At 36.2% G+C, this 27,967-nt stretch overlaps 1 protein-coding gene across 3 annotated transcripts; it reads left to right on the top strand.

Annotated features, from left to right (window-relative positions):
* Positions 1 to 89: 89 nt before the first annotated feature.
* Positions 90 to 27,920, top strand: Ugt2a1 (UDP glucuronosyltransferase family 2 member A1). 3 transcript variants are annotated; one of them, NM_022228.3, is given in 7 exon segments: positions 90 to 118; positions 3,112 to 3,881; positions 20,687 to 20,835; positions 22,085 to 22,216; positions 24,089 to 24,176; positions 24,659 to 24,878; positions 26,771 to 27,920. In NM_022228.3, coding segments are annotated over 6 exon segments (1,584 nt in total). In that variant the 5' UTR covers positions 90 to 118; positions 3,112 to 3,166; the 3' UTR covers positions 27,051 to 27,920.
* Positions 27,921 to 27,967: the final 47 nt, after the last annotated feature.

The following is a 27,967-nucleotide window of genomic DNA, read 5'->3' on the forward strand; positions in this document are numbered from 1 at the left end:
AATCTCTTTACCATCAGGATCATATTCCACATCCTATTGCCTTGTCTAGCTAGACTTTATTTAAATTCCACTTTTTCATATTGGCAAATGAGTCCTGCCGACACTGCTGTGAGGACTGGTAAGAGATTTATAAACACAATAATAATCAACAGATAATGACCTATTAAAGAAAGAGATTTTTAAAAATTTGTCTTGTGAGGAGGAGTTTTGTAACTTGAAATTTTTATTTGTTCTTTGAAAATATATTAAATTCGCTTATTATACTGTGTAATATATGTTGGACTTGTCCCACAATTTTTTAAAAGACAATCACCAATAACAAGATTTTTATACTGAGACCGAAGAATATGCTTTTAAACTGCTTCCTCTTGAAAATATTAAGTTCAGTAATAACCTAAGCCTTTTTCTATGTTTTGTTTCTGTTTGTTTGTTTGTACTATTGAGTTTGTGCCTTTCAGATTGATTTAGAGCTTTAAAGGAGATGTGTAAGGGGCAAGTTAATGTAGTTTGGCTTATTTGAGGAATTTTCTCAGATCCCTGGCTATTTGCAGCAGAGCCATTAACTTGCCTCTTTGTTGGGGAAACATACTGTAATTAGTAAGGTTCACATGAGCTTATGACAAAAGGCAGGTGAGCCTCACAAAGGCCCACCTAGTCCTGAAGACACACCTGCACAAATGGGGCACAATATCTGCCTACTATGGCCAATTAATTTTAATTTTTACGTGTTTCAAATATAAATGTAATATACTCCATGAAAAGATAATTAAAATGAGAAATGAATACAATTTCTATATAGAAATCTCAGGTGTAAGAAGGATAACTGATGTATTCCAGTAGATGCTATAGTTAATCCCACAGTGAGCATATTATCCAAGTGTTTAATTTATTTCCATTGCCTAAGATACAATTTAAATATTGTAGCTTATTTTTCAATTATATTAGCTTTCCTGGCACATGCCAGATGGCATAAGCACAGAAACCATTGTTTTGGATTTGGTATTGCTCTGCAATAAGTCTTTTCTTATATTTTTAATTTTAGACATTGACAAGACTGACTTTGACCTAGGATATTCCCACTCCAGTCTCCTTAGTGCTGGAGGAGTAGGAAAATACTACCATGCTCAGTTGTATCCTTTGTCATAATTTCCTACGAAAGAGAAATTTAGGTTTACAATGAGCTTTAGGTCAGAACAAATAAAATGTCATTCTTCTTGTTTGTGGCAATACTTACTTTTAATTTCTTTACATATTTATCAGTACAATGTCTGGTTTAGTCTCCAGTTTAATTCAGGAAAAAACGTTAATCTAAAGCTTAATCTCCACGTTTGAGAAATTTCTTAATATTTGCCATATTCCTGAAATGTGTATATGAACATCAAAGTTTATTTTGTGGCATGATACAGATCATTCTTGCGTACCCTGCTAATTTCACACATCAAGTATCCCAGAACACAAAATAACGCTGAAAATCAGAATCCCCATGAGACCATAGCGATTCTCTGCTCCTCCAGTAATCCTTTCTCAAAAACAACGTCCTGTGAACAATCCCTGTCCTGAATGGGTGCGAAATGGTGGCATATGTCATTCTATCTCAAAGTAATCGGGGCTCTCAGAATCTGAACCACCAATCAAAGAGCATACACAGCTGCACCTAGGCCTGCCTGCTCATGTGTAGAAGATGTGCTGCTTGTCCTTCATGTGGGTTCTGAGCAATGGGGCTGCCCCCAAAGCTGTTGCCTGTACATGGGATATGTTCTACTAGCTGGACTGCCATGTCTGGCCTCCGTGGGAGAGGAAGCACCTAGCCTAGCAGAGGCTTGAAGTGCAAGGGTGGAAGGAATACTGAGGAAGATCCCCACCTTGTCAGAGGAGAAAGGGAGGAGGAAGGGGAAGAATTGTGGAAGGAGGTGAACAGGAGGGGGGCAGTAAGAGAGATATAAAGTGAATAAGTTAAAAAAAACAGAGAAGGGGAAAAGGATTCTAAGAGAAACAGATTGTCTGACATGATCTGTTAATTAATAAATATGGCTTTATTTTTTACGTATTTATTCAGGCTATACATGTGACTATATACATATCAATTCTATGTTATATAATTATACATTAATTATAAACGTAGTAACACGTTTTATGTACTTTATTTTCATATTTTATTTAGTATAAAATAAATGTGAAAACAAACTTTGCATTAATTTTCTAACTAATGAAGCATTTTACCTGATTTTTAAAAAAAAAATAGCTAGAAGTTACTATATGAAACTGGGACAGACTTCTTGCTAAAAAAAAAAAATAAGTGAAGTGAATCACAATCAATTGTCCAGTCCAGTGAAGTATGAGATTAATTTATGCCAAGCACTCTCCGTGGGATTTCATAGTAGCAACTGTTAGCAAGTATTAGAGGCTGACTTCAGAGTGAAGACAGCTGTTCCTGGCCTGGGTTAACTTGATTTCCAATGTAACTTTGTCAGGTTGTTCTTGAATAAGCAATTACCTCTTCAAATAGAGCCTGTTCCCCAGAGACCATTCATTGCCCATTGCATATCTTTTAGTGCATATTTTATTCACTTATATTTCTCTCAGTAATTGTAAAAATATTTCTCCAATGTTATGGTAGAATATTAATAAATATGAATGTACCATGTGCATTTGACTTTAATATTATGCTTTTGTCATAAACATGATTATATCATTAAAACAAGAGCTTTATCATTAGTAATGTAAGCATATGAACTTACTAAGGCCAGTAAATAAATAAATAAACAAATAAATGACACTTACTGTTAGGGTCCTTACATATGTGAGTAGATTCTAGCGCTTCCCCACTGACATTATCTAGGCTTGAAGGTAGCGTCAAGAGTACAAGGAGTTAATCAGTTTAAGGAGAAAATATCAACAAGAGGATATGTTTTTAAAAAATGGTTAAAAGATCAAATTCAGAAGGATCAAAAAGTAGGAATCACAACGAAAGGCCGGACACCTTACTTTAAACCTGATTCCATTAAACACGAATCTATCACTGCTAATAACATATGGAAGAGAAGGGATTACTAAAATATCAATTATGTAAGTTAAAGAAGAGTCCTATTTTTGTGTTTTTTTTTTCTTCAGGAAAGTAGAGAAATTTGTTTGTTCCACATTTTCAGAAGTTTACATCAAACCAGTCATGTTGAAGAACATTCTACTGTGGTCTCTTCAGCTAAGTCTCCTAGGAATGAGTCTTGGCGGGAATGTTCTCATCTGGCCAATGGAAGGCAGTCACTGGCTAAATGTTAAGATCATAATAGACGAACTCCTAAGGAAAGAGCATAACGTGACTGTCCTTGTTGCATCCGGGGCCCTTTTCATCACACCGTCGGTCAGCCCATCTCTGACATTCGAAATATATCCAGTGCCCTTCGGCAAGGAAAAAATCGAAAGTGTGATCAAGGACTTTGTTTTGACGTGGCTGGAAAACAGGCCGTCTCCTTCAACTATCTGGACTTTCTATAAGGAAATGGCCAAAGTCATCGAGGAGTTCCACTTGGTGTCCAGAGGGATCTGTGATGGCGTTCTTAAGAATGAAAAGCTGATGACCAAGCTGCAGAGAGGAAAGTTTGAAGTACTGTTGTCAGACCCAGTATTTCCGTGTGGCGATATCGTAGCTTTAAAACTGGGGATTCCATTTATCTATTCCTTGCGGTTTTCTCCTGCCTCCACAGTGGAAAAGCACTGTGGAAAAGTCCCGTTTCCTCCTTCCTATGTTCCTGCAATCTTGTCAGAACTCACAGACCAGATGTCCTTCGCTGACCGAGTAAGGAACTTTATCTCCTACCGAATGCAGGACTACATGTTTGAAACTCTTTGGAAGCAATGGGATTCCTATTACAGTAAAGCCTTAGGTATGTAGTCATTTTCATTTTATCATTTGAACTGAAGCAAGGCTTCCAATAGACTCATCTTTGATTGTGTAAGTCTATAATTTAAAGTCTGCATAGGAGTCTAGTTTTTTCACATACAAGAGGGAGAAACTATTTTTAAACAAGCTTAGGCTGTAGAATTATCAGACCAATTTGCTAATTTTATGGGTTTAATGTTTCAACTATTAGATGGATAAAATCTTTGACAAATAAATTGGATTGTTAAGTAAAACTAAACCTTGGTTTAGCACTAACACAAGAATAAAGTTTCCCTAGAAATTTCGGTTTTGTGCCAATGTATCTGGAAGAAATTACGTTTTTTCAGAAGTCTTCTGTTCTATAGTCCAACATCTATACATTTTCCTTATGTACACATAGTCTCTAACTAGCATTTAATAAAGTATAGGGTATTCGGTGAGCACCTACGGAATCTGTTTATTCACAACCTGTTTATGATAGCATCACTGCACCAACAGATAGTCTCAGAGTCAAGAAGTCATTGACTTCTCTCTGATGTTTAGGCTTACTCTCCATGGGTTTCCTAACATTCATCAAACACTGACTTAGAACAGAGACTACCACTGGAATGAGGTAAGGTGGGAGGCGTCAAGCACAGATGTCGCAGATGAAAAATGAATGTTTATGAAGTGAATTATCTCTTACTTAGGCTGGCAAATATATGCTCAAGTTAGAAATCAAAACTAACCTAACATTTTCTAGGTTTCACATGTGATATATTATCAGTGTAGGTCGATATGAGAGGTGGGAGATAAGAAAAAAATTGGTGTGTTGTTAGGGTTGTTAATTGTGTGTGTGTGTGTGTGTGTGTGTGTGTGTGTGTGTGTGTGTGTGTGCATTGGCATATGTGTCCATATGCAAAAGTATGTGCCTGTTCATGTCAGAGTCTGGAAGAAGATATTGGCCTTGCTGCTCTGTCACCCTGTGCCTTATCCATTTATCTCTGAACACTTTCTTTGAACAGCAAGCTCTGACGACACTCTTGTTCGGAAGTTTTGGGGTTACTGACATATGTGGTCCTATTCATAAATGTTATCAAAGTGAGTGAACTCAGGCCTTTATGATTCTTCATCAAATCATCTTACCTAATGAACAGTCTCTCCCAATCCTCAATATATATTTTAATAGTTTTTTGTACATTATACTAAACTTCAGCTTGGAAGTGTTTAGAGGGGTTTGTTTTGACAAAATTTATGTTTTACCAAAATGTCTGGATAGATGCAGAGACCAAGTAGACAGTCTTAAATATGTATCACTTCCATCCTCCAAAAAAAGTATGACAAGAGCATGTGTTGAGAAGATGACTAAAACAGGAGAAAAAATCATATACAAAGATAGTATATAATAACACTGTTAACAGTTTGTTGACACACAGTACAAGCCTACAATTGTGTGACGTCAGAAAAGTAACATTGTCCATTTTTGCCCACATTTCATTTATCTCATTTCTAGCAGGCATGTTTGAAGAAATAATAAAAAATCATAAATATGCAGTTGTTACAAACTGAAAGATACTACATATCCAATTTGTATTAGCTTACTAGATACAACTACTTAAGCTTGGTGGATTCTTTGGGAAGACTCATAAAAGATGTAAGATTAAATAGGTTCAGTATTTCTGGTCTCAGGAAGTTATAAATGGCATGGCTAATTGAGATAATTATCATAAAAGAAAGAAAATTTGGTAGTGGTAATAATGTATTTCCTTTTTATGTATGTATTGCTTTGTAGAAGATCTGGCAAAAGAGCAATACATAATGACTAAAACAGAATAATATTTCAGAAAGAAGGCAATGGTTAGAGTTTGGAGTACCACTCATATAAAAATAATATTTGTTTTTTGACACTATATTTTTTCCATGTTTCCTGATTTCCCATCACATGTAGGTTGCTTGCTATTTTTCTTTTTTGTTACATAACATATTTCTGGATTTGCCAAAAAAAAAAAAAAAAAAAACAAATGATTTAAAATCAAGCAGTGGGTTTTCGTGCTGAAAATATATTTGAAGGTGCCTAAAATACTTTCGAAATATGTAATGTTGGTGATTCGTTTTATAGGTAGTAGATGCTAGATGTCGATATTTTATTCTGTTATCCTGATACAATGCACCAAATAGAACAGTTATCAGTGAGGATGAGACAAACAAGGAATGAATCACACATTCGATGAGACATGTGTCTTGTTGCTGTGTTCTGAAGTTTATGATCTCTTTTGGAACATCAAATTTGAGTTTGTGCTTTCATCTTTATTAGTAATGAACATCATTGTGTCCAAATGGAGAAGTGGCAGTGTTTGCCAGTTAGTTCTTGTATGGTCTAGCAAAGCTCACGTGCTAATGAATGAAAGTATTGGTTGACATCAAGTATCCTTTGAAAATGACAAAATAGAGAGAGCAAGCCAATGGTTCACAGGAACCTCAGAAAGAAAACTAGAGGTTTCTTTGTAATCACACCTTGAGCCCTGAGTTCTTTCAAATACCTGATCTAAAATACTTGTAAATGTATACCTATTAGTCAGAATAAATATTCACAAATGACTTCTGAATGCAAATAGAAGGTACTAAAGGTCGATGAACATGACTGAAAACTAGGGTGCCATTTTTAACTTTTTATCCTGTATTAACTAAAGGTATCAACTTCTTCTTTGTTTACCTTTGACCCATGGTTTGTAAAGTGTTGATCTATTTTAGCCTGTATATGCCAACTTAGTCCTTCTAGAGACAGTTAGAGAAAACAAGGATAGAACTGATGCCTACATTGGGAAGCTATGAAGACTCAAGGAGATGGGCCACATAGCACAGACAAAATAAGTGCTTAAAAAATGAAGAGGGGCGAAAAAAGGCAGAGAGTTCTTGGAGAAATGAAGCTCTGAAGTTGGTCAAAGCTCCAGTGTGTCTTCAGACCTGTAGAAAACAAGGAATCTTCATGTGCACGACAGCTCATTTAATGCGAGAGAAGAATGTACTCTTTAATATCTTCTGGGTCACGCCATCTTTATACCATCACTCCTATTATTGAAAATATTTCACAATCATAATTCTCAAAATTCCTATACTGTCTATTATACCTGTGAGATCATTTGTCACGTAACCTTTCCCAGGATGGAGTTTCAGAATCACAAAGACCATTATTCTTTGCTTTCAAGTTAGTGCTAATTATAGAATCACACAATTCTAGACTTGAGGCAGGAGAGACTAATCTTTCTTAACAATTTGCTCAGTGAGAAAATAATGAGGCTTTATGTAGATGTTCTTAAATGTGATCTTGATATACAGCATCATGTTGCTAGCTGAATTACCCTTGTTCTGATGAAGAATGTCTATATAAGTTCGTATTTTTCACCCAGACATAGTAATCTGGTGATCTGAGGGACATGAACACTCCATTTTAAAAGATCAGGTAAGAATTAAAAATACTAGCACTCTGGCACAAGTAACTCATTTTAGTGAACAGTAATGAAAATGACGGAGGCCGTGGATGTGACCAAAGGGTCACGTGCATTTGTTATCTGCTCTAAGCTCCTGTGCTCCAATTGAAGTTTCTTTAAGAGCTCCCGTTCGGGTCTCAAGTTGTCACAGCTGAGAAAATAAATGTGTCAAATTTCCCAGATATTACTTCTCTGTGGAGGGATGTAATGAAAACCACAGAGTGGGTCCTTAATCTCTGTTAATTGCTAGGAATTGGATCTCCCCATGTCAAAACTACCCGTTTCTCCCTGTCATGACTCTTTCATTAAACCTCATTGATCTGTATAGTAATCGTAGCTAGCAATAATCAACTTAGGCAGTTCCTAGGTGTGGTAGCAAAGGCTTCATATCTATTTTTGTCTTTGCAACGTATCTCTCAAACTAATTTACTCCACTTCGAAGCAATATAATAATATCATTATTATAGGTGAAAGTACTAAGGTTTCAAAATACCAGGCAGATTAACATAAAGTCAAATAGTAATAGCTTAAAAGTAGTATTCAAATTAAAGACTCCCATGCCATCTTACTTTTAAACTTTTGTTTTAATTTGTTTTTGATAACTCTACATGCTTTTATTGTATTATCCCCTCCTCTCTCTTGCCCTTCTACTCCTTCTGACTGCCCTCTCCTTTTCAAAGTCAGTTGTTATTATTATATGTATATGTACATATATGTATTTAAGTATATAAAAAGGTGACTTAGTTTACTTAGCTCTGCTTATATGTGCACGTGTCCAGAGATCAATACTTGGGATTTGTAAACCAAGGCAGATGATCCTCACTGAAGGAAACTAGTTCTTCTCCTAGGAGCTGTTGGCCACATCTTCATCTAATGAAAGAACATAAAGAATTATCCCTGTCTGTATTACTGGCATGTCAGTTGAAGTTGTTGAAATTCTGTTTTTGTTTAAGCAACGATATTGGTGAGATTTCATGGGTGCATTTTTCTTGTTGTGTCTAGGGGACAATGTCTAGCAGGAGGTGTCCTCGAACCCCTGCTCTGGCAACCTTCCCCTTCCCCTCTCTCTTCCTTGATTTTCACTGAGTCTTGGTTGTAGATTGCATTGCAGTTGTTTCAGTTGAGGCTGGAATATCTCAACATAATAAACCCATGGCCAACACCATTCTAAATGGACAAAAATAAAACTAAAACTAAAACCAAAACTCACTAAAATCAGGATAAATAGAGGCCTGTCCACTATCTCTGCTTCTTTTCAATGTTGTGTTTGAAGCCCTAGCTAGAGCAAAAAAAAAAAAAAAAAAAAAAAAAAAAAAAAAAAAAAAAAAAAAAAAAACCAATGAAGAAATTTAAGAATACAAATAGGAAAATGAGCCAAGTTATGGCTATTTGCAGATGATATAATAAATAAAAGTTCCTAAAAATTCCTGCAGAAAACATAAAAATGATCAGCAATTTCAGCATTAAAGAAAACCAACTTACAAAAATAAATAGCCTCATGTGTCTAGTGTATTCCGATAACTAGCATGCTGTGAAAGGAGTCACACTACAGTTCATAGTGGCTTCAAAAATATACCAAAAAAAGAACTTAACTTAACTGAAAGAACTTTTCAATGAAAACTTTGAATATCTAAAGAAAGAGATAAAGGAAAACACCAAAGGATGAGACTTCCTATGCTCATGGATTAGCAGAATTAATGTTGAGTAAAGGACCATGATACCAAGAAAAAATTAGAGATTGAATGCAGTCCTAGTCAAACTCCACATGAAATTCTACTCAGAAATAGAAAGAAAAAAACTAAAATTTATATGAAATCACAAAGAGCCTGACTAGCTAAAGCAATCTTAAGCAAAAAGAAGCCCACTGGAGGTATTACCATACCAGATTCCAGAAATTTTTTTCTTCCAATTTAAATTTAAGATAGAAATTTATTAGTCAACATAGTTTTATTTGGACATTCTTAGTTTTTTTTAACTTTGTAACTCTGTCTTTTGCCTATTCTTAATTTGCTGCATGCAATTTAATTGTCTGCACTGTTACTATGTTATTCATTATTCCCTAAGGTATAGCTCTCTGATGTATAAGGCTTGTTGTCTAGGATAATTTTCTGGCTCTAAGTGACTTCTGTGAACAGTTTCTAGCTGCAAATAAGAAAAAGCATCTACGTAATTCAAGTATGATTGCTCAAACTTAAAGCAGGTAATTTTTATTTTTATAGTATTTTCTAAAACACCACCCAAACTGTGTAATATTTTAAAAAGAAAATAATATAAAATTTCACATCAGTAGAATATATGAAATCTACTATAAACTGTTATGAGTTTTACATTCTGAGCACCAGGAAACAAACAGGAATTTAAAGGAACATCTTTTATATATTTAGGATTATATACTATATATAATTATATAATACAGTACAACATATATAAATAATCTAAGAAATATGAAATAATAATAAGCTATTTAACTAAATTCTATATTCAGATGTTTATTTGAACTAGGTACTCATGGAGAGTAAATAATTAATGTAAAATAAATTATTAGAAATTAATAAATAATTTTATCTGCCAAATGCCACTTTCATTATTAAATCAGACAAATTAGATGTGCTCTTCTTTTGCCATTTATGGAAATTTAAGTTCATAAGTTAATACTTGCAAGCTTCCACAAATATAACATACTTCCATGTTTTGAATATGCAATATTGTTAAATATTTTGGCAATATCTGAAATTAGGAAACAAATATCTCAAATGCCCAAAACAACACTCATGAAGATAAACTCTTTACCACCCATGTATGATATCTAGAAAAACCAATGTCGGCTTCCATGTTAACCAAAGCAACAGCTCTTCATCGCAGAGTAATTCAATTATTGTTTTGTCTGTCAGGGATCCCCTGACTCTGAAAATTCCCTATTTTAAACTCCCAAGTACTTTAGCAGCACTGCAAATGACATTCTTTATGGCCAGCAATGTCAAATGCTTCAAACTATCCTCTGGCTTCTGTGTAACGAAGCTGAACTGGCTGCAAAATCACGACAGCTGTCTCTAAGTTGGAGGTGTCTCCGCAGAGATTATAAAAATGACAATTCTGACATATCTTTCCCAAGTTTCCCTTTCTCTTTGTTCCTGGTCAGAGAAGGGTCCGGAAATTCAGGAGTAACTGACCTTGAATGTTCAATTTTTAATTTTGCTTTTTATCCTTTCTAAGCTGTTTGTTCTCGCGGCTTAATTTCTGGCGTCTTGATGATGCTCACATTTCATCGTTATGTAATTGCCTTTGCTCAGTTTAGAGACTTTCAGAACTGCAGGTGGTACCTCTAAACCTCGGTTCACCTGTGTCTAAAGCTAGATCTTTAATTTAATCATGGGACTTTTTAATCTCTTAACCCTGGGCAAATATGTAAAACTATTAAGAGTATCATGCCATTGCTCTGAGGGAGGCAGGTTTCGTGATCGCTCTGCAGAGAAGGGCTAACTTACAAAGCAATCCAATCTTAGTTTTGTGGTCTTAATTTACACCGAAGAAAAGTGAGAACCGAGGTAGCCCAGACATTTCCCCAGCATCTCAAAACCTTCAAAGGATATACTGGTTTCGGTTGGGACTTAACTGTACTCCTGAGTTCCTCTCGCTTAGTCTCCAAACAGATCGTGTGAAACAGACCCTACTTCAAAAGCCTTCAAGGGACTGTGTTGTGAATTGTTTTAAAAGATGCTATATGGAGGAAAAAACGGTTGTAACAAGGAAGCAGTAAGAAAGATGAATCACTCAGAACAGAAGGGCCGTTCTCTTTATAAAGTGAATTAATGTACTCCCTTCGCCATCCAGTCATTCTAAAACTTCTAAAAGTAGTTGGAGGAAGTCTACAGTATGTGGATGTTATTTTCAGTTTTTTTAATAAATGTGAGTGAGAATGCCAGTTCAGCAGTGAGCCAAATGAATTTGAAAATATGATCCCAGTTGAACAACTTTGCATATTAGTTTTAGGATATGCAGTAAAACTCGACTGTAGTTCTCAATGAAAAGAAAGAAATAACATCGGACACACAATGTGAAAGGGTCAAGTGGACAGGAATGCCTTATAATGAGGACATATAATTTTACAAAGCGGATCTGGTGTCACAGAATACACGGATGCATCTTTCATAGCTTCACCTTTACATTCGGACAAGATTCTATCCAAACTATAATCATTGATGTATATTACGCTTATAAGTTCCTTCTTATATAACAATGGGCCTATGAATGGGTGTAACTGATTTATCTGAAATCTACCTAAATACATTGAATTTTTCTTTTTCCATATTAAAAGAGCCACAGTAGCCAGTCATTTACAGTGGATGTCACCATGATTAAGAAGGTTTTGCAGCTGCTTATTTTTCCTTTGGCTCTGACTGAAATCGTTCTCAGCGGGAATGTGGTAATTTGGCCTTCAGACGGCAGCCATTGGCTAAATATTAAGATCCTTCTTGAGGAGTTGGTTCAAAGAAATCACAGTGTGACCGTACTGGCTGCATCAGAAACTTTATTCATCAACTCCAGTCCTGATGCCTTTATAAGTTTTGAAGAGATACCGGTCTCCTACACAAGAAGCAAGATAGATGAAATGATTGAGCATATGATAGCACTGTGGCTGGATCACAGGCCAACCCCTCTCACGATGTGGACTTTCTACAAAGAACTAGGAAAGCTCTTTGCTGCTTTCTACAAAATCAATAAGCAGATCTGTGATGGCGTACTAAAGAATGCCACTCTAATGGCAAGACTTCAAAAAGGTGGCTTCGATGTGTTAATATCTGACCCAGTAACAATGTGTGGAGAGCTGGTGGCTCTGAAATTGGGAATTCCCTTTGTGTATACCCTGCGCTTCTCTCCGGCCTTTACAGTGGAGAGGCATTGTGGGAAAATTCCCACACCGGTCTCGTACGTACCTGCAGCCCTGTCAGAGCTCACTGACCAGATGACTTTTGGTGAAAGGGTTAAGAACACCATTTCTTATTCTCTGCAAGACTATATATTTAAGTCCTACTGGGGAGAATGGAATTCATACTACAGCAGAGTTCTAGGTGAGTCTTAACATCTCTTCCCATTGATGACCACAGATACCTTCCCTGTTATTCAGCTAAAGTTATCTATACCACCAGACAAACCGGAATAGATTGAACATACTTCGTAGATCTCTACAAGTCTTTAGTTACTGCTTTTGTTTAAGAAAGTTCCTCAAAAATGATTTGGTGTTATACATTTGTATTCAGTGATCATTCCCCAGAAAGAAACTATTCTTATTTTAATTAGTAGCTTACCCGTGTTTAAATAAACTTTCTATACCAATAAAACGCACTTTACTAAGGTAAAATATGATAGTAGCCATATGAACAAAATGGTCAGTATTGCGATAATATATATTCTCTGTCTTTATCCTCGGACTTTATCTGCAAAAATATATCAGAAACATAAAAGGTCATCACTGGGAAACTCAAATGTACATCCTACATATCTCAGGGGTGCTCACCCTCTCTCCTCGCAATGCTTCCCTGTCTTCTATGTGTCTAGCCTTAAAGCTTCTGTATAGAACCAATCCCGTAAACCAATGCTAACTGAGAAGACAGTTCTGGATGATGGTTTCTGTTGCTTCTCTTTCTGACTCTTGTGAGATTTACTTCCATATTTCTTTTCTTTCCTGAATGACTTTCCTCCAGCTCTGTTAATACTCAGGAGGATTAATTAGTACACAGAGTAACACTAGAGGAGGCCAGTGAGATTTTCTTGAAGAAATTAGGTGCAAAACATTTTCCTCTACCCAGTTTTTCATCCTTTCTACCTCCTTTTCGTTTTCTTCCTTTCCTCTCCTTTTCTTTCTCTAAAGGAATGTTTACTGAATATGAAATAGGTGGCTAATAAATTCCTGCGTATAGAAAATACAACCAGCACAGCAGACAAAGATCACCCCTTTAGAGCTTGCATTCGAAGTTAATAATTCATCACATATATAACAATGTATATTTATACAAAACAACCAAATATTTACTTATATGTCACCTATATGCACATATGTTAACCCATGCCATATGCTATGTAGTAGAACAAGAAAACTGATGTTTTCCTGTACTTATTCAGAGAGGCTATGTGGGGGGGTATCAAAATTAAGAGTAACATTTGAACAGGGGTCCAAGGATGCTGAGTGTTTTGCTTGTGTTGAAAGTGTTTCTGGCTTAAAAGGAATTGTTGGCCACAGCATGATATAAGTCCTGAAATTCTACTTGACTTTAACTCCTCCTCTCACAGGCAAAATCATTTATGTTGTGCTTTTCTGTGTGTCTGTTGGAAGCCCTCTATCCAATTTCCATGCGAATTTGCTTTGATTTCTTCATAAAATTTTATAGAGTGAAGGCATTCTACATGTCCTGTATACTAGGTAAAATATGAAGGCTAATTAAAAGTTTCACATGATCTCTGATGATTTGGTAACTAGAAAATCGTGAGTAAAAGTATTCATTTTTATATTTCATACAATGCAATTTAGGATTTGTTTTGAAGGCATTTTAAACACATTATGCCTTAGAACTGCTTCATTAGATGTTTTTCATTTTCAAGTTAATGTGTGTGTGTGTGTATGTATAGTTAAATGGAAGGGTGTGTGTGTGTGTGTGTGTGTGTGTGTGTGTGTGTGTGTCCATGTATGCTAGAATAGTATGCCCCTGGGGCTGGAGTTATAAGAGATTGCGAGCTACATGACATCGATGCTGGGTACTGAGGTTGGGCATTCTGAGAGAACACTGTAAGTTACTACCTGCTGAGCCATCTCTCAAGTTCCTCAAACACACATTTTGATTTAGATTTAAGCATAGTCCACATGGTCATTTCTCAGCCTTTGATACACGCTGTATAGTAAATGCCGTTCATCGTTCATGTTCGCAGGACACACTGTATACTGTAAGTACTGTATAAAGTGACTGTGCACCTCCCTTAATGTAGACGTTTAAACCGTATGATACTGAAGGTTTCGGAAATGATGTTAGTTTTGGGGTAGAGATCCATCTTGTGTGGTCTGGAATGAGGCATTTGATTTAATGAAGCTTTCAGTCAGCATCCTTTATTCTCCCTCTGTAAATTGATAATAATTTAGTAATTGTAATAATTTCACTGGACTCCAGAAGTATATGTGTGTGAATGCACTCTATCACTTGTAAAAAGTTAGTTTAAATATTTTTTTTACATCACACTGTTCATTAACTCTTTAATGGCAGAGCCATGATCTTACTCTGGTGAGGATCTGGACATAAAAATTTGCTAATAAATATCTGCAAAAGAAGGTGTAACACCATATAGGTAAAGTGATTGCCTAGAAAAAAAGAAAATTTTTAGTTCAATTCCCAGTACACATATTTCAAAAACAAAAACAAGGCAAACAAAACCATAAAACAAACCAAATAACCAAACAATAAAAACAGCGAGGCATGGTTGTGTCTACTTGTAATACCAGTTCCCTCAAGGTTGTTGGTCACCCAGCCTAGTCCATTTGGAAAATTGAAACAACAACAATAAAAACTAAATTTTACCTAGGAAGTAACAGCTGAAACCGGCCTCATAGGTACACACATATGCAGAGGAAGTGCATGACCTCATATATAAATAGAGAGAGGAACACAGGGACTGTGATAACATCATATGTACATACACAGAGACATATGGATGACTACATGGAAAAGCATCTTCTGGACACAGAAGGGCACCTACACATAGGAACGCAAAGTAATTGCAACAATATGAACAAAACCCGTGCAAGCAAAAACTGAATGAAATTTGTGCATGATAGTGGTCATGAAATCATACCTATAACCCAGAGCCATTGACGATTATTAGCTACTAGGAAAGGGAGAAACAGTTTTTGCTGAGGATGTAGTAACTCTTCAAGCTCTCCTGGAAGGCTAGACATTTAAGAATATTAAGGATATTGATCTTGAAAATTGAAAAAACAAAATACGACAAAAGGTTGGGATAGCGTTGGCGAGGGTATATCTGGGAAGAGTTAGGTAAGAGGTAAATCTGATCAAAATGAGTCATAAAAAACTTTCAAAAGACGGACACAAAGACTCACTCTGTGAGTATAAGACATATAGAGGTCATGAGGGGATTCACTCAGTTGACCAAGAAGGTTAACCATGGAGTTTTTATATATCTTTGGAAGTAGTAAATTGGTAAGTTGTAATCCTCCTTGATATAATAACTGCGTGTTTTATTGACAAATAAAGCATGAGGTTAGTTGAAGATAATTAAAACTTTTTTCTCAAACTATTACCCTCTGTTATGATAAGAGTTAAATATAAAAGCAAAAATCTTCAAAGTATGTGACTTATGGCAGGTACTAAGTCTTTCCTCTCAAGGTAAGCCATAACAGTCATATAATGCCTGTGAACATCTTTGCAAATAATGGTTCTCAACTTCTTACATAATGGGATAATGATATAGATTTACAAATCCTACCATTTGAGATGCTGATTGTTAAATACTTAAGTCCATTGTGGTTCCCTATGTTACTAAACATCCTCTCTCTCTCTCTCTCTCTCTCTCTCTCTCTATATATATATATATATATATATATATATATATATGAATTAGTGAGTGTGTGTATGAGTGATTGAGTGTGTGTATGAGTGAGTGTGTGTGTTATGTGTATGTGTGTGTACGTATGTGTGTGTGTGTGTGTGTGTGTGTGTGTGTGTGTGTGTAGACATATGCCATGGAGTGCAGGTGGAGGTTGTAATTTAGGTTAGGGATCTGTTTCTCCGTGGGTAAGTCCTTGGGATTGAATTCACATCCATAAGCTGGAAGGAGAATTCATGTACCCACAGAGCCCACCCACTCGCCCAGTAAACATCTTTGGATAGAAATAGTTTGATTGGGAGTACACTGTCTGAAACTGGTGATCCGCGATGCCTTTTCTTGGGAATCATGTGGTTTTCTTTATAGTGGTAGAGATGTCCAGTGTGAATCAACTCATAGCGGAAGAACGTAAATGCACTTTTTTAATATTATTATTCTGAAAATAAGAGGTTTCCTACAGAGTTCCCATGATAATGTTTTCCTTCTATTCTTTATGGGAAAAGTAGAGAGCTGGACTGCAGTTAAAGACTACCATACATGCTTTAAAGGGACAGAGTGGGTATAAGGATACATCCAAGAGAACTCATCCCAAAGCCTGTATCATCAGGATGCCATCTTACAAAGGAAGATGATCACCTCTATTCACCTAACAGGCAATGGGACAGGAATATCAGGAATATGGCAGTACCATCCCTTTCCAGCAGTTCACATGGCAACTGTTCTTCATTGCCATACCTACCTTCCTAGAGTGGCTGCTTTCTCACATTCGCATGAGTCAGTCATCCAAACATCTTCTGTGTTCTGATGTAGCCAGAAGTCCCTCATCCTAAAACCCATGTTGCTGCCTGATTTTAACCTCCCAAAGTGAGCCAACCTGATTTACTTCATATATATATATATATATATATATATATATATACTTATATATACTTATATATACTTATACTTATATACTTTTATATATATATATATATATGAACTTTGTTATGGGAGCTGAACACAAAATAAAGCATAACTTTAAAGAAAGGCTTTTATTTTTCGTAAGAACTCAAGTCATCTCTCTTACTCCCTGTTATCCTCTCACCCTCTTTTCCCCATCTTGCTCTTTGTTCTTTGATCTTGCCTCCACCCCACCCCCACATGCCCATGGCTGGCCACTTTTCCTCTCTTGTTCTACTCTTCTCTCATTAAACCTTCCATGTGGAAAAAAAAAAAAGAACTCAAGTCATATTTTCAATGTTATTAAAATACCTTGTCCTTTCAGTCATATCTTTAAATTCATTGTGTACTGTCTTTGCATTTTCTGAGACTACTAACTAGTTTATTCTGATAAACACCATGGACTAACACGTTTACCTGTCATCTTAGAAATCCTTCTACAAATGAACACGATCACAATAGGGCTGGTGCGATTGCTTAGTAATAAGTCAGGGGGGTTAATACTGATCACCAGACTCCACATGAATACACAAGGTTCAGTGGCAGACACTTCCAATACCAGAGCTCTGGAGGAAGAGACAATTGGATGCACAGCATCACAGAAGAAATTTAAATGTCTATTGGTCCAATTTCATGAGCCTAAAGCTGCCTATAAGGCCTATAGGTGCTGTACATAGACAACAACTGACAGATTTCTCCCCGTTTGTGGGCTTTTGCAACTCTGGAAGTTAGTGTGTGATTTGCTTCATATTTTAAATTGCCACTTCAATTCAGCACTCAACCTCTGCAGAATGGGGTGGGGAGCCACAGAAGCGGCTTCTCAGAAAGGACCATGAAGATTGTCTGCTGTGGCTCTGCTGTGCTGATCGCAGCTTCTGTGACAAAGCCCTGCAGTGTCACCAGGATATGGGCTATTGCTTCAACCTAAAGCTTCTTCTCAAGGATCTTGCATAGAGTGGACAGGGCTGACAGTTCTGACATCAGAGTATCTTCTCAGATCACAGCACTTCAAATGTACTGTATTGAACTTTGAAAAAATGCATGTGCCCAGTGAGAATGAGATCACTGAGAATTTACTAGATGAGATGATGGAATCTATAATATAGACCTACCTATAAATGACATGGCAATACTGCCACTTTGCAAGCAGCATGACAAAGCACAACATTTCATTCTTCTAGCAACTGGGAAGTATGAGGTTCCCACCAGACAGCTTTGTGATAACTTGAAATAGAATAGATGTTGTCAACACACACAAAAGCTATGAATGAATGCCAAATCTACTAGAAAATATTTTTAATCACAATATTTTAATTCTTAAATGTCAACTTGGTATATCATAATTATTAATTTGTATGTGGTAAACTATTTCTTATACATATAGATAAATTCAATTTAGAGTACTTATGACTGTTAAAATTTATTTCTTTTTGTTATTATTATATTATTTCTCAGTTTCCCAGTTCTACTTTTCCTTAAATTTCTTCCATATATGTCCTCCTATTCTCCTTCAAATTGATGGCATTTTTTTATTCATTATAATACACACACAATGTACACACACACACACACACACACACACACACAATGTGTTCGTTCTGCATAATATTACTTGAATATATGTTTTCATGGATGACCACTTGTTCAAGGATAACCCATTGGTGTGTTTCTCTCTGGCAAAGACTGTTTCTCCTACTTTTAATATGACCTACAGTTGTTTAAGGTTGAGGCCTCTGGGTCATTCCACTGCCCAGTTTGATGTGTCTGTTGTCCTTGTTCAACTCATGTTGGTGAGACCTATGGTGCAGCTTCTAACATTGCTAGTAGACACAATATCACAGCAAACTCCCTGATCTTCTCATATGTACAATTATTCTTCACCCCTACGACTTTAAACATATACATTAAGAAAGTATTTGCCAATAAGTGTAAATATTTGATCAATTTTCTTTACAAGAACTTCATATTTATAACCCCTCTTCACTGCTTTGGGTCTGTGCGGGTATATGTGTGCCTGTGTGTGAGGTTATGTGTACGGAGGCTTGAGGGTATCAGCTGTCTTCTCATATTGCTATTGCTTTACTTACTAAGAGAGAGTCCACTGAGCTTGGATTCCACCAATTTTGCTAATCTGGCTAGCAAATGAATTCCAAGTATTCATGTTGTTGCAAAATTATAAAACTAAAATGCCATCTTTTATTCCACTTTAGGCCTGGCACTGCAGTGCCCCACGATATCTGGTAGATATCTTTTTTTTGGTGGGGGGAGCTGGGGACCGAACCCAGGGCCTTGCGCTTCCTAGGCAAGCGCTCTACCACTGAGCTAAATCCCTGACCCATCTGGTAGATATCTTGCCAGAAGCACACATCCCAATTCTGGGGCAGCCCAGACTAGCCATCACACACTCTTTTACACTTAAATCTGCACCTGAAAGAACACACAACATAATAACCTGTGATCCAATTGATAAGATATAATTGCCCATCTAGACATAAAAAGCCCTGTAACACATCCATCCCTTAAGAACATTCATAATGACCTGTAAAGGTACAGCATGGAATCTTAACATCAGCCTCCATGTTCATTCTCTGCAGTGGCTTCTCTGCCCTCCCTCCTGTCTTCCGTTCCTGTCTCTGCCTCTTCCTTCAAACTTTTCTCCCGCCCTTCCTTCCTTCTCTTCCAATGACAGGCCTTGTTCTATCCTGTACCTGCCTCACCTGTATGATGACATCATCCTACATATTAATTTCTGTTTAAATCCCCCAAACTGAGGTTATAAGCATTTACCACTTATATAGAATTCTAGGCATAAAATCTCAAAAATTCTAGATGTAAGATAAACATGTTACCAACTACATCATCTCCAAGATCGATGTATGGATGCTTTAACATAGAATTAAACAACTATTTGTAAATAATTGTTTGTTAAATCTAAAATGTATGAATATAAAATTCATCTACTAAACTTCTCTAAAGTTTGAACGAAGCACATATAATGAAAAGTAGTAAGTAAGGGATACGAACACTTTAATGGGTGAGATTTGACATGGTTTTAATGCACTGCATGCAAATTTCAAGCTCAGTATCCTCAGCCAGTGAACCTGACTATGCCATGCAAGTGTCAAAACTACTAAATGACAACCTTTAAAAATGATATCTACCCTGCCTGCACAAGATCAACAGATTCACATAAAAAGATTCTCATTGAGTGTTTCTTTTCTCACCTGCAGCTCATGCTTTTTTTGTGTAGAATCACCTAATAATAGTATTTCAATATAGTTGTCTTCTCTATCTTTTGAAAGTATAATTTGATATTTTTCTTGTTTCAGTTTTTTTCTTAAAGGTAAGTTGAAAGACATGTATTGGTGATCCTTACATTTGTATCTCATATCCCAAAGTGTATTGCATTCAGAAAATTAATCAGAGTGCCCCACCCCATGAAATGATGAATTATTTACATAATGGAAATCTTCCAGCATAATTCTGAAACCAAAATAACAGTGTTTAGTAGAAATTTGTTCCTAACTGGAGATTGGAGAGCAATGAAAGGTGGCAAGTTATTAGAGAGAAGAAACTGTGAAATTCATCAGTCAATTGTTACACTACACCGTTACCCTCTTTCACCGTCTTTAAATGCTCTAGTTTTCACTGTCCTCCTCTTTTGGCATAAGTCGTGATAAGCATCTCAGGGGGTCTACATTTTCTTCCAATAGCTTATGAGGAAATGAATGATACCTTTTCACTTGGCAAATACGAGTACTAATTTCCTCCAATCAATATTCTGTGCACTCTCCAGGAAGACCCACCACACTGTGCGAGACTATGGGGAAAGCTGAGATTTGGCTAATGCGAACATATTGGGATTTTGAATTTCCTCGTCCATATTTGCCTAATTTTGAGTTTGTGGGAGGACTGCACTGCAAACCTGCCAAGCCTTTGCCTAAGGTAGGCTTATGACAGAGACGATCTTAATTATTTGATGGTGTAAGAACTGATTTTCCTTTAAGGTTAATGTCTTTAATAGCAAAGATATATTACTGAGTAACTCCACCCTGCCAGGAGAATGCCTGCTCTCATATTTACTTTTCTATTAACTGTAGTGGATCATTTGAACTTGAGAATTTAAGCTAAAGAGTGTATCTGTGGAGAGGGAACCTGGAGGGGGAGTTGGGAGAAGTAGGGGAGGGGGCGATTAACTGTGGTCAGGATGTATTTTATGTGAAAAGAATATTTTCAGTACAAAAAAAATAAAATAAAAAAGAAACTAACAAAAATGGAATAAAGGGTGTATTAAAAATGTTTTTCTGTAGTGTGGATACTAGAGTGGGGTTGGAAAAAAAAGCACCATGGACCACCAGGGAAATGCTGACTCTTCCTCAGACGCCTGAGAAAGCTGTGCACAGTGACACCTTCCCTGACTGTTTGGTAGAGAAAAATGCCTCCATGAGAACTCCTGATGGATTGTTTAGGATTTGATGAGCAAGAGAAAGCACATGTTGAGAGCCTTCAGGATTAGCTATAGCTCTCAGATTTTAGTGTGTGTGTTACTAGACACAATGGTGACCTGTACTTTCATAGTAACAATTGGTATGAAACCGCTATCAGCAACTGATAATGAAGATTACTGTAAATTTTAACATGATATCATTAAGGATATATAGAGATATTTTAGATGATGTTTTTAGGGAACATCAAACAAAGAATGTTTGATGCAGACTGAGACTCATCTACATCAAGCAAAATAATAACAAGAATAGACAGAATCAAATATTATAATAGTTTTATAATGATTATATTAGGACTACTTGTGTGTTGTTACACGATATACAAGCCATGATAATAATTCCAAAAGTCCAGCTCACTGGCTTCACTAATATTCATCCAAGTCAACAAACACTTCATTTTCTTTCAGTTACATTTTGTGAATAACATGTTCACTTGCAAAGACAAATGACGTTCCTATTTTCTGCTCCCTTCTATGGTGATTTGGTGTCATATTCATTCTTGAATATACCTTATATTTTTTTCAGAAAACAATTCCTCATACAGTTCCTATCTGGTTTTACATGTCATGGGATGGAGAATATAAAAATTTCTTTGACTCGTATTTCCATGTTTTCTACCTAGAATTGTGAGTGAACTAAATTTCCTTCTAATGATTCTACACATTTTCAACCAAATGTCATGTTTGCAGGAAATGGAAGAGTTTGTCCAGACCTCAGGGGAACATGGTGTTGTGGTGTTTTCTTTGGGGTCAATGGTCAAAAACCTGACAGAAGAAAAGGCCAATCTCATTGCCTCAGCCCTTGCCCAGATTCCTCAGAAGGTCAGTAAAACCCTTGATCTTTGAGACCAGAGCAGCTTCAGACAGTAGATTGAAACTGGTAGTGGTATTTGTAGAGAAAAGCTAAAACCTGTCAGCTGCTGAACATGACTAATGATGGTTTTCAACAGTTAGTGCTATTTTTTTACATATTTGTTCATATTTGCTTTATTATCGAGTTACTATAAAAAATAGGCTTCTATAATCTATTAATAGGATAGAAAAGAAAACATTAGGCCACTTCTAGAATCATTTGATCTGGATTGACTGACACTGAATTTCTGAAATTTGGTTTACCAGCATGCTTTTAAGAAGAAAGGTGAGAGACCCTCGGGACTCAAAGGGGAGGACCCTAGATGAAATGCTCTGCAATGAGTAGAAAGGGCTTGTAGAACCCACCTCCAGCATAAGGACAGCACATCAAGAGAGGGATGGGGTTGTTATCTCACAGTTGAAACTCTGACCCATAATTGTTCCTGTCTGAAATAACTGAAGGGATGGAAATAGAGAAGAGCCTTAGGAAAAAAAGGTGCAGGGACAGGCCCAAAAGGGGATCCAGCTCAAGGGGGCGGGGTCAAGGTCTGACAACATTACTGAGGCTATGGAGTGCTCACAAAAAGAGACCAATCATGACTGCCCTGAGAAAGACCCAAGGAGCAACTGAAAGAGTCAAATGCAGATATTTGTGCCCAATCAATGAACAGAAGCTGCTGACTCCTCTGGTTGAATTAGGAAAAGGTGGAGGAAGCTGAGGAGGAGGGCGACCTTATTATAGGACCAGCAATCTCAATTAACCTGTACCCCTGAGATCTTTCGAACACTGGATCACCAACCAGGAAGCATACACCAGATGATATGAGGCTCCAACACATATACAACAGAGAACTTTTGTGTCTGGGTTTAGTCAGAGAAGATGTGTCTAACCTTCAAGAGCCTGGGGGCCCCAGGGAGTTAGAGGTCTGATGAGGTAGGTGGGGTGGGGACAGCCTAATGGAGACAGGGGGCAGGGAAGAGATATAGGATGAGGAACAGCAGGAGGGTGGACCAGGAGGGGAATAAAATCCTCAGCGTAAAAAAAAATGAGTAATAAAAAATGGAAAAAAAAGAAGATACTATACATCCTTTAGAAAGGAATCATGCTAAAAGCTATACTTCAACATTCTGAATCACATTAAAATTATATGAAAATAAAGGTGTTTTAGAAATAGAAGCCCTAGAGTATACTATTTTTTCTAAATTGGATATTCTAGAGTTGTACAAACAAAATTTGAATGTTATTTTAAAATATAATGTATTTTATAATTTATAGCACTCTGGTAATGTTAAAGTTTATCATTGTTATTCTATAATTTAACTCTATTTATTCCTATTCATGGACTAAGCCAGTGTCAGTCCTGTATCAGTTAGTTATCATATAATCGTACTAAGGTAATATATTCATAGGTATCTTAAAACTTGGGGCCTTTATACCTACACTTGTCTCTTTCAGTCTTTCTCATTTAGAAATTCAAAGCTTGTCTCATTACTCCAAAATATAAGTTTGTAAAAAATGATTTACAGGTAAGCCCAATATAGTTCTCTCTTAAAACAAAAACCAAAAGCAAACAAACAAAAAAAAAAGAAAAGAAAAAAAGAAAAACCTCCTTATATGTACTCTAGTTTGTTCCTAATGGTTTCTCAGTAACAAATATCAAAGTAATAATCTATGTTTATTTGACCATTAGTAAGATCCATTAAGAGTGGCTAATTATGGACCTACCCTGCAACTCTGTGTTTGCAAACGCCCATATCTTTAACTCCCTTCTCAAATATGACCTAAAGAATGTACACTGTGCTCAGTCACTGGCTGCAAAATCAAAGCATTGTCTTCCACAGGTTTTGTGGCGATACAAAGGAAAGATACCAGCCACATTAGGATCCAATACGAGATTGTTTGACTGGATTCCTCAGAATGATCTTCTTGGTAAGACTCTGGGACCAGAAAACTGTGTAGGAAGCAAGTTAAAACTTAAAATTATTGGATGTTTCCAACTGTCTCAATGCTAAGAAATTGCTTACGTTTTTTTTATATTACTTCAAGTTTTGCTTTTTGTGTTAGCATTGGGTATCTAGGACATTTTGCATGCAAAGCAAATACTCCACCACTGAGCTGCAGCACAGTCTTTGACCTCCAGGTTTAAGGAAGAAATAATTGAGTTGTAAACATCCATGTTTGCCCTGTGCACAAAAAGACATCTTGAGCATCTTCATTTCCCATCAGACGTTAGACATCTCTACCTCAGTAATACCTTCCCAGACAGCTAAAAAGAGTTCATTTCCCCACTCCGGGAGGATCATTTCCTAGAGTAGCAATGTCTCATGATCAACATTTGTAGAAAAGGTTGCCTTCAATGATGACAACGAGCACGGAATCTATGCTCACCCCTTCCTTTGTCCTCAAAATAGGACATCCCAAAACCAGAGCTTTTATCACCCATGGTGGAACAAATGGAATCTATGAGGCCATTTACCACGGGATCCCGATGGTGGGAGTTCCCATGTTCGCTGATCAGCCTGACAACATAGCTCACATGAAGGCTAAAGGAGCAGCTGTGGAGGTGAACATGAACACGATGACGAGTGCAGATCTGCTCAGTGCTGTGAGAGCAGTCATCAATGAGCCATTGTAAGTACTGAATCTTGTATAGCCATGGCTGACATGGTTAGGCTGTCATTGTTCTGGAATGTTCTAAAAACTCCATCCTCTTGAACTTGGTTTAATACAAGTAACAAGAAACTGATGTAAATATTGCTTGTTTCATTTTCAACTAATGAAGCTATTTCCAAAAATTGAAAATAAATGGGACTTAAATATTCAGTAAACATATTTTCCAATTATATTATAAGCATATATATTCTTGCATAGAATCATGCATAATTAACTATTAACCCTGTATTTCCACATATTAATGTTATAAGTAACCTCTAAGTATTTCTATTGCCTAAACATTATAAAAATGTCTTAATTGAGGAACTGTATATGTGTTGTGAATATCAGTAATTCTTAGTATGAGTTTTCATTTTCCATAAATATTGACCTTAAAATCTATCCAACTAAAACCATTACTAAGGTATAAATGGCTAATAATTTGATTCACTTTACTAAATATAAGAAAATCTATGATTGTTTTCAGCTCAACATCCCAGAATGTTTATTAGATTATGTTAGATTTGAAAAGCATCTTTGCGGAAAAAAAATAGAACCACAGTTACTGTCAGAAGCTCCATTCATGCACTAAAATGCATGTCATTTGAAAAAACTTCCCACTAACTCCACGCCTACTACTACTACTGATATTACCTGAAATCACAAGTATGTAATATTTGCATCACAGTCTCAGATTTCATAAAACCTTTAAAGAGTATGAAAGATTATATATTAATATGTAAATGATGTGATTTTAACTTTAATTTTAGAAAATTTTACATCATACTTCATTGCTACATATGATATGAAATGTTATGCTAACATGTTTATCAATTATGCTGTCTTATAACAAAACCTTACTGGTATCCACTAAAATATTTTCAATCAAGAATATGCAATTTTAGCTTTACATTTTGTATTGAAAAGCTTAACTTAGAATTTGATTTGTAAATAAAAAAATTATTTGCTAAAATTTGTTAGAAGGAACATGCAAACTATTATTTTTTAGGGACTATAGCTCAATGCAATTGAAAAAGAATAGGTGGTTTAATTTGTATTGATCTATTTTATTTCATAAATTTGTTTTTTATTTTAGTTTATAAACTATATTTTTATTCTTTGAGCATATATATATTTTTTTCTAACTTCTAACATGTCTAACTTCTTTTTTTAAATAAACCACTGAGTCTGATGTGTGCTGCCCCTAGCACATAGGTTTGGATTTATCCACTAGATCAGTGTTAACACACCATGACCAAAACGTTAAAGAAAACTCACTCTCCCTTCTCTATCAGCTACCACCTGCACATAGGCCCTCCACTATTACGCACAAAGAAGGACACACATGAATAAGCCCACACTGTGGCTCTGGAACACCCAGAAAGTGGTGTTAACCACTTTCCCCTAGTCCTACAGATGCCTTGGAAGCAATGGGACATCTCTTCACAAACCACATTTCTCCCATTATCTCTATGAATAAAGTCTAGATAGATGCCAGAACTATCCCTTATGACCAAACCAAAGATAAATGTATTAATTCTCCCTACTTACTATTAAACTTCAAGAGAAAGCATACTTTACCTTCCAAGTACTTAGCTCTCTCCTTGATGTTATCTGGTTTTGTCTTGCTTTGTTCTGGTTGTTTTGTTTTGTTTTGTTTTGTTTTGTTTTGTTTTGTTTTGTTTTGTTTTGAGATAGTGTCTTACTATGTAGCCCTGGCTGGCCTGCTGAGCCCTGGATACTGGCAGAAAAGATGGTTGAGATTGTTGAGTCTGTAACAAATGCTCTTATAATAACGAACTGATTAGTTAAACATGTGCCACATACTTATTTCTAAAAAAAAAAACAACAAATTTTGTGCATTTTTCAAGTTATAAAGAGAATGCCATGAGACTATCAAGAATTCACCACGATCAGCCAGTGAAGCCCCTGGACAGAGCCGTCTTCTGGATTGAGTTTGTCATGCGTCACAAAGGAGCCAAGCACCTTCGTGTGGCAGCGCATGACCTCAGCTGGTTTCAGTACCACTCTCTAGATGTGATTGGGTTCCTGCTGGCTTGTATGGCATCTGCCATATTATTGGTTATAAAATGTTGTTTATTTGTATTTCAAAAAATTGGTAAGACAGGAAAGAAGAATAAAAGGGACTAGATGAAGGAAAGACATCTCAGGTCTCTGGGTTTGGTCAAGCACCAACTGGAGTAGCAATAGTACTTAGAAACCCAGGGAGTTGCCAGTCACCTATCCTCATCCCATTTTCAATCATTCCATTCCTGTCTTAGCTTGAGGTAAATTGGAGGATGCAACATACTTTCTTTGCTATTTCAATGACGGTCCTATCGTTTCCTTATATTCCTGGCACAGGGGCACTATTAATTTAAATATGTTCTTTCAGAATGTCATTTAACTATAAACAAGATAATAACAATGATAACAAGTCTGAATCATTTGAAAAGGCACACAGGGTATACTGAATTTTCTTTAAGGATCATGCAAGGGTCATGTATACAGGTCCTCATGGAGCACACAAATTGGGCTCTGACCATAGGGATTAGCGTATTATGAGAAGAATCATTATTTTCTTTTTAAATAAATTCTAGCTATTGTGTTTCTCTGGTGTCACAGGCATTAGAGGATCAGTTCAGAACTGGGACACCATATTATAGTAGGAAAAATACATAAATTGTTAGTACATTTAAATTATGCTGGTCTATATTTTTTGCTTTTCCCTAAAATATATATCTGCATGCTTACTCTCCAGTCAAAGGTTTTAGATAGTTTTTCCAAGAAATGAAGGCATGAATGGATCCACCATTTTTTTGCAAATAATAATATTTGAAAGTTATTTCTAGAAAAAGTAAATGTTAAAATATTGTAATAATTTCTTAAATTTTAACTGACTGCTCTTTGGATCTGTGTTAATCCATTATACTTAAAAATTGTGTAGTTCATACTCTATAATCACTATTTATAATGAAGTGCTTAATTTTCTGCCAAAATAAAAAACTTATATTGAGATCACTGTGTTTTTTCCAGTCTCTATTTTCTATAAATTTAAACTCATCATT

This window comes from Rattus norvegicus, chromosome 14, assembly GCF_021556685.1.
Source record: "Rattus norvegicus strain SHRSP/BbbUtx chromosome 14, alternate assembly SHRSP_T2T, whole genome shotgun sequence".
NCBI lineage: Eukaryota > Metazoa > Chordata > Mammalia > Rodentia > Muridae > Rattus > Rattus norvegicus.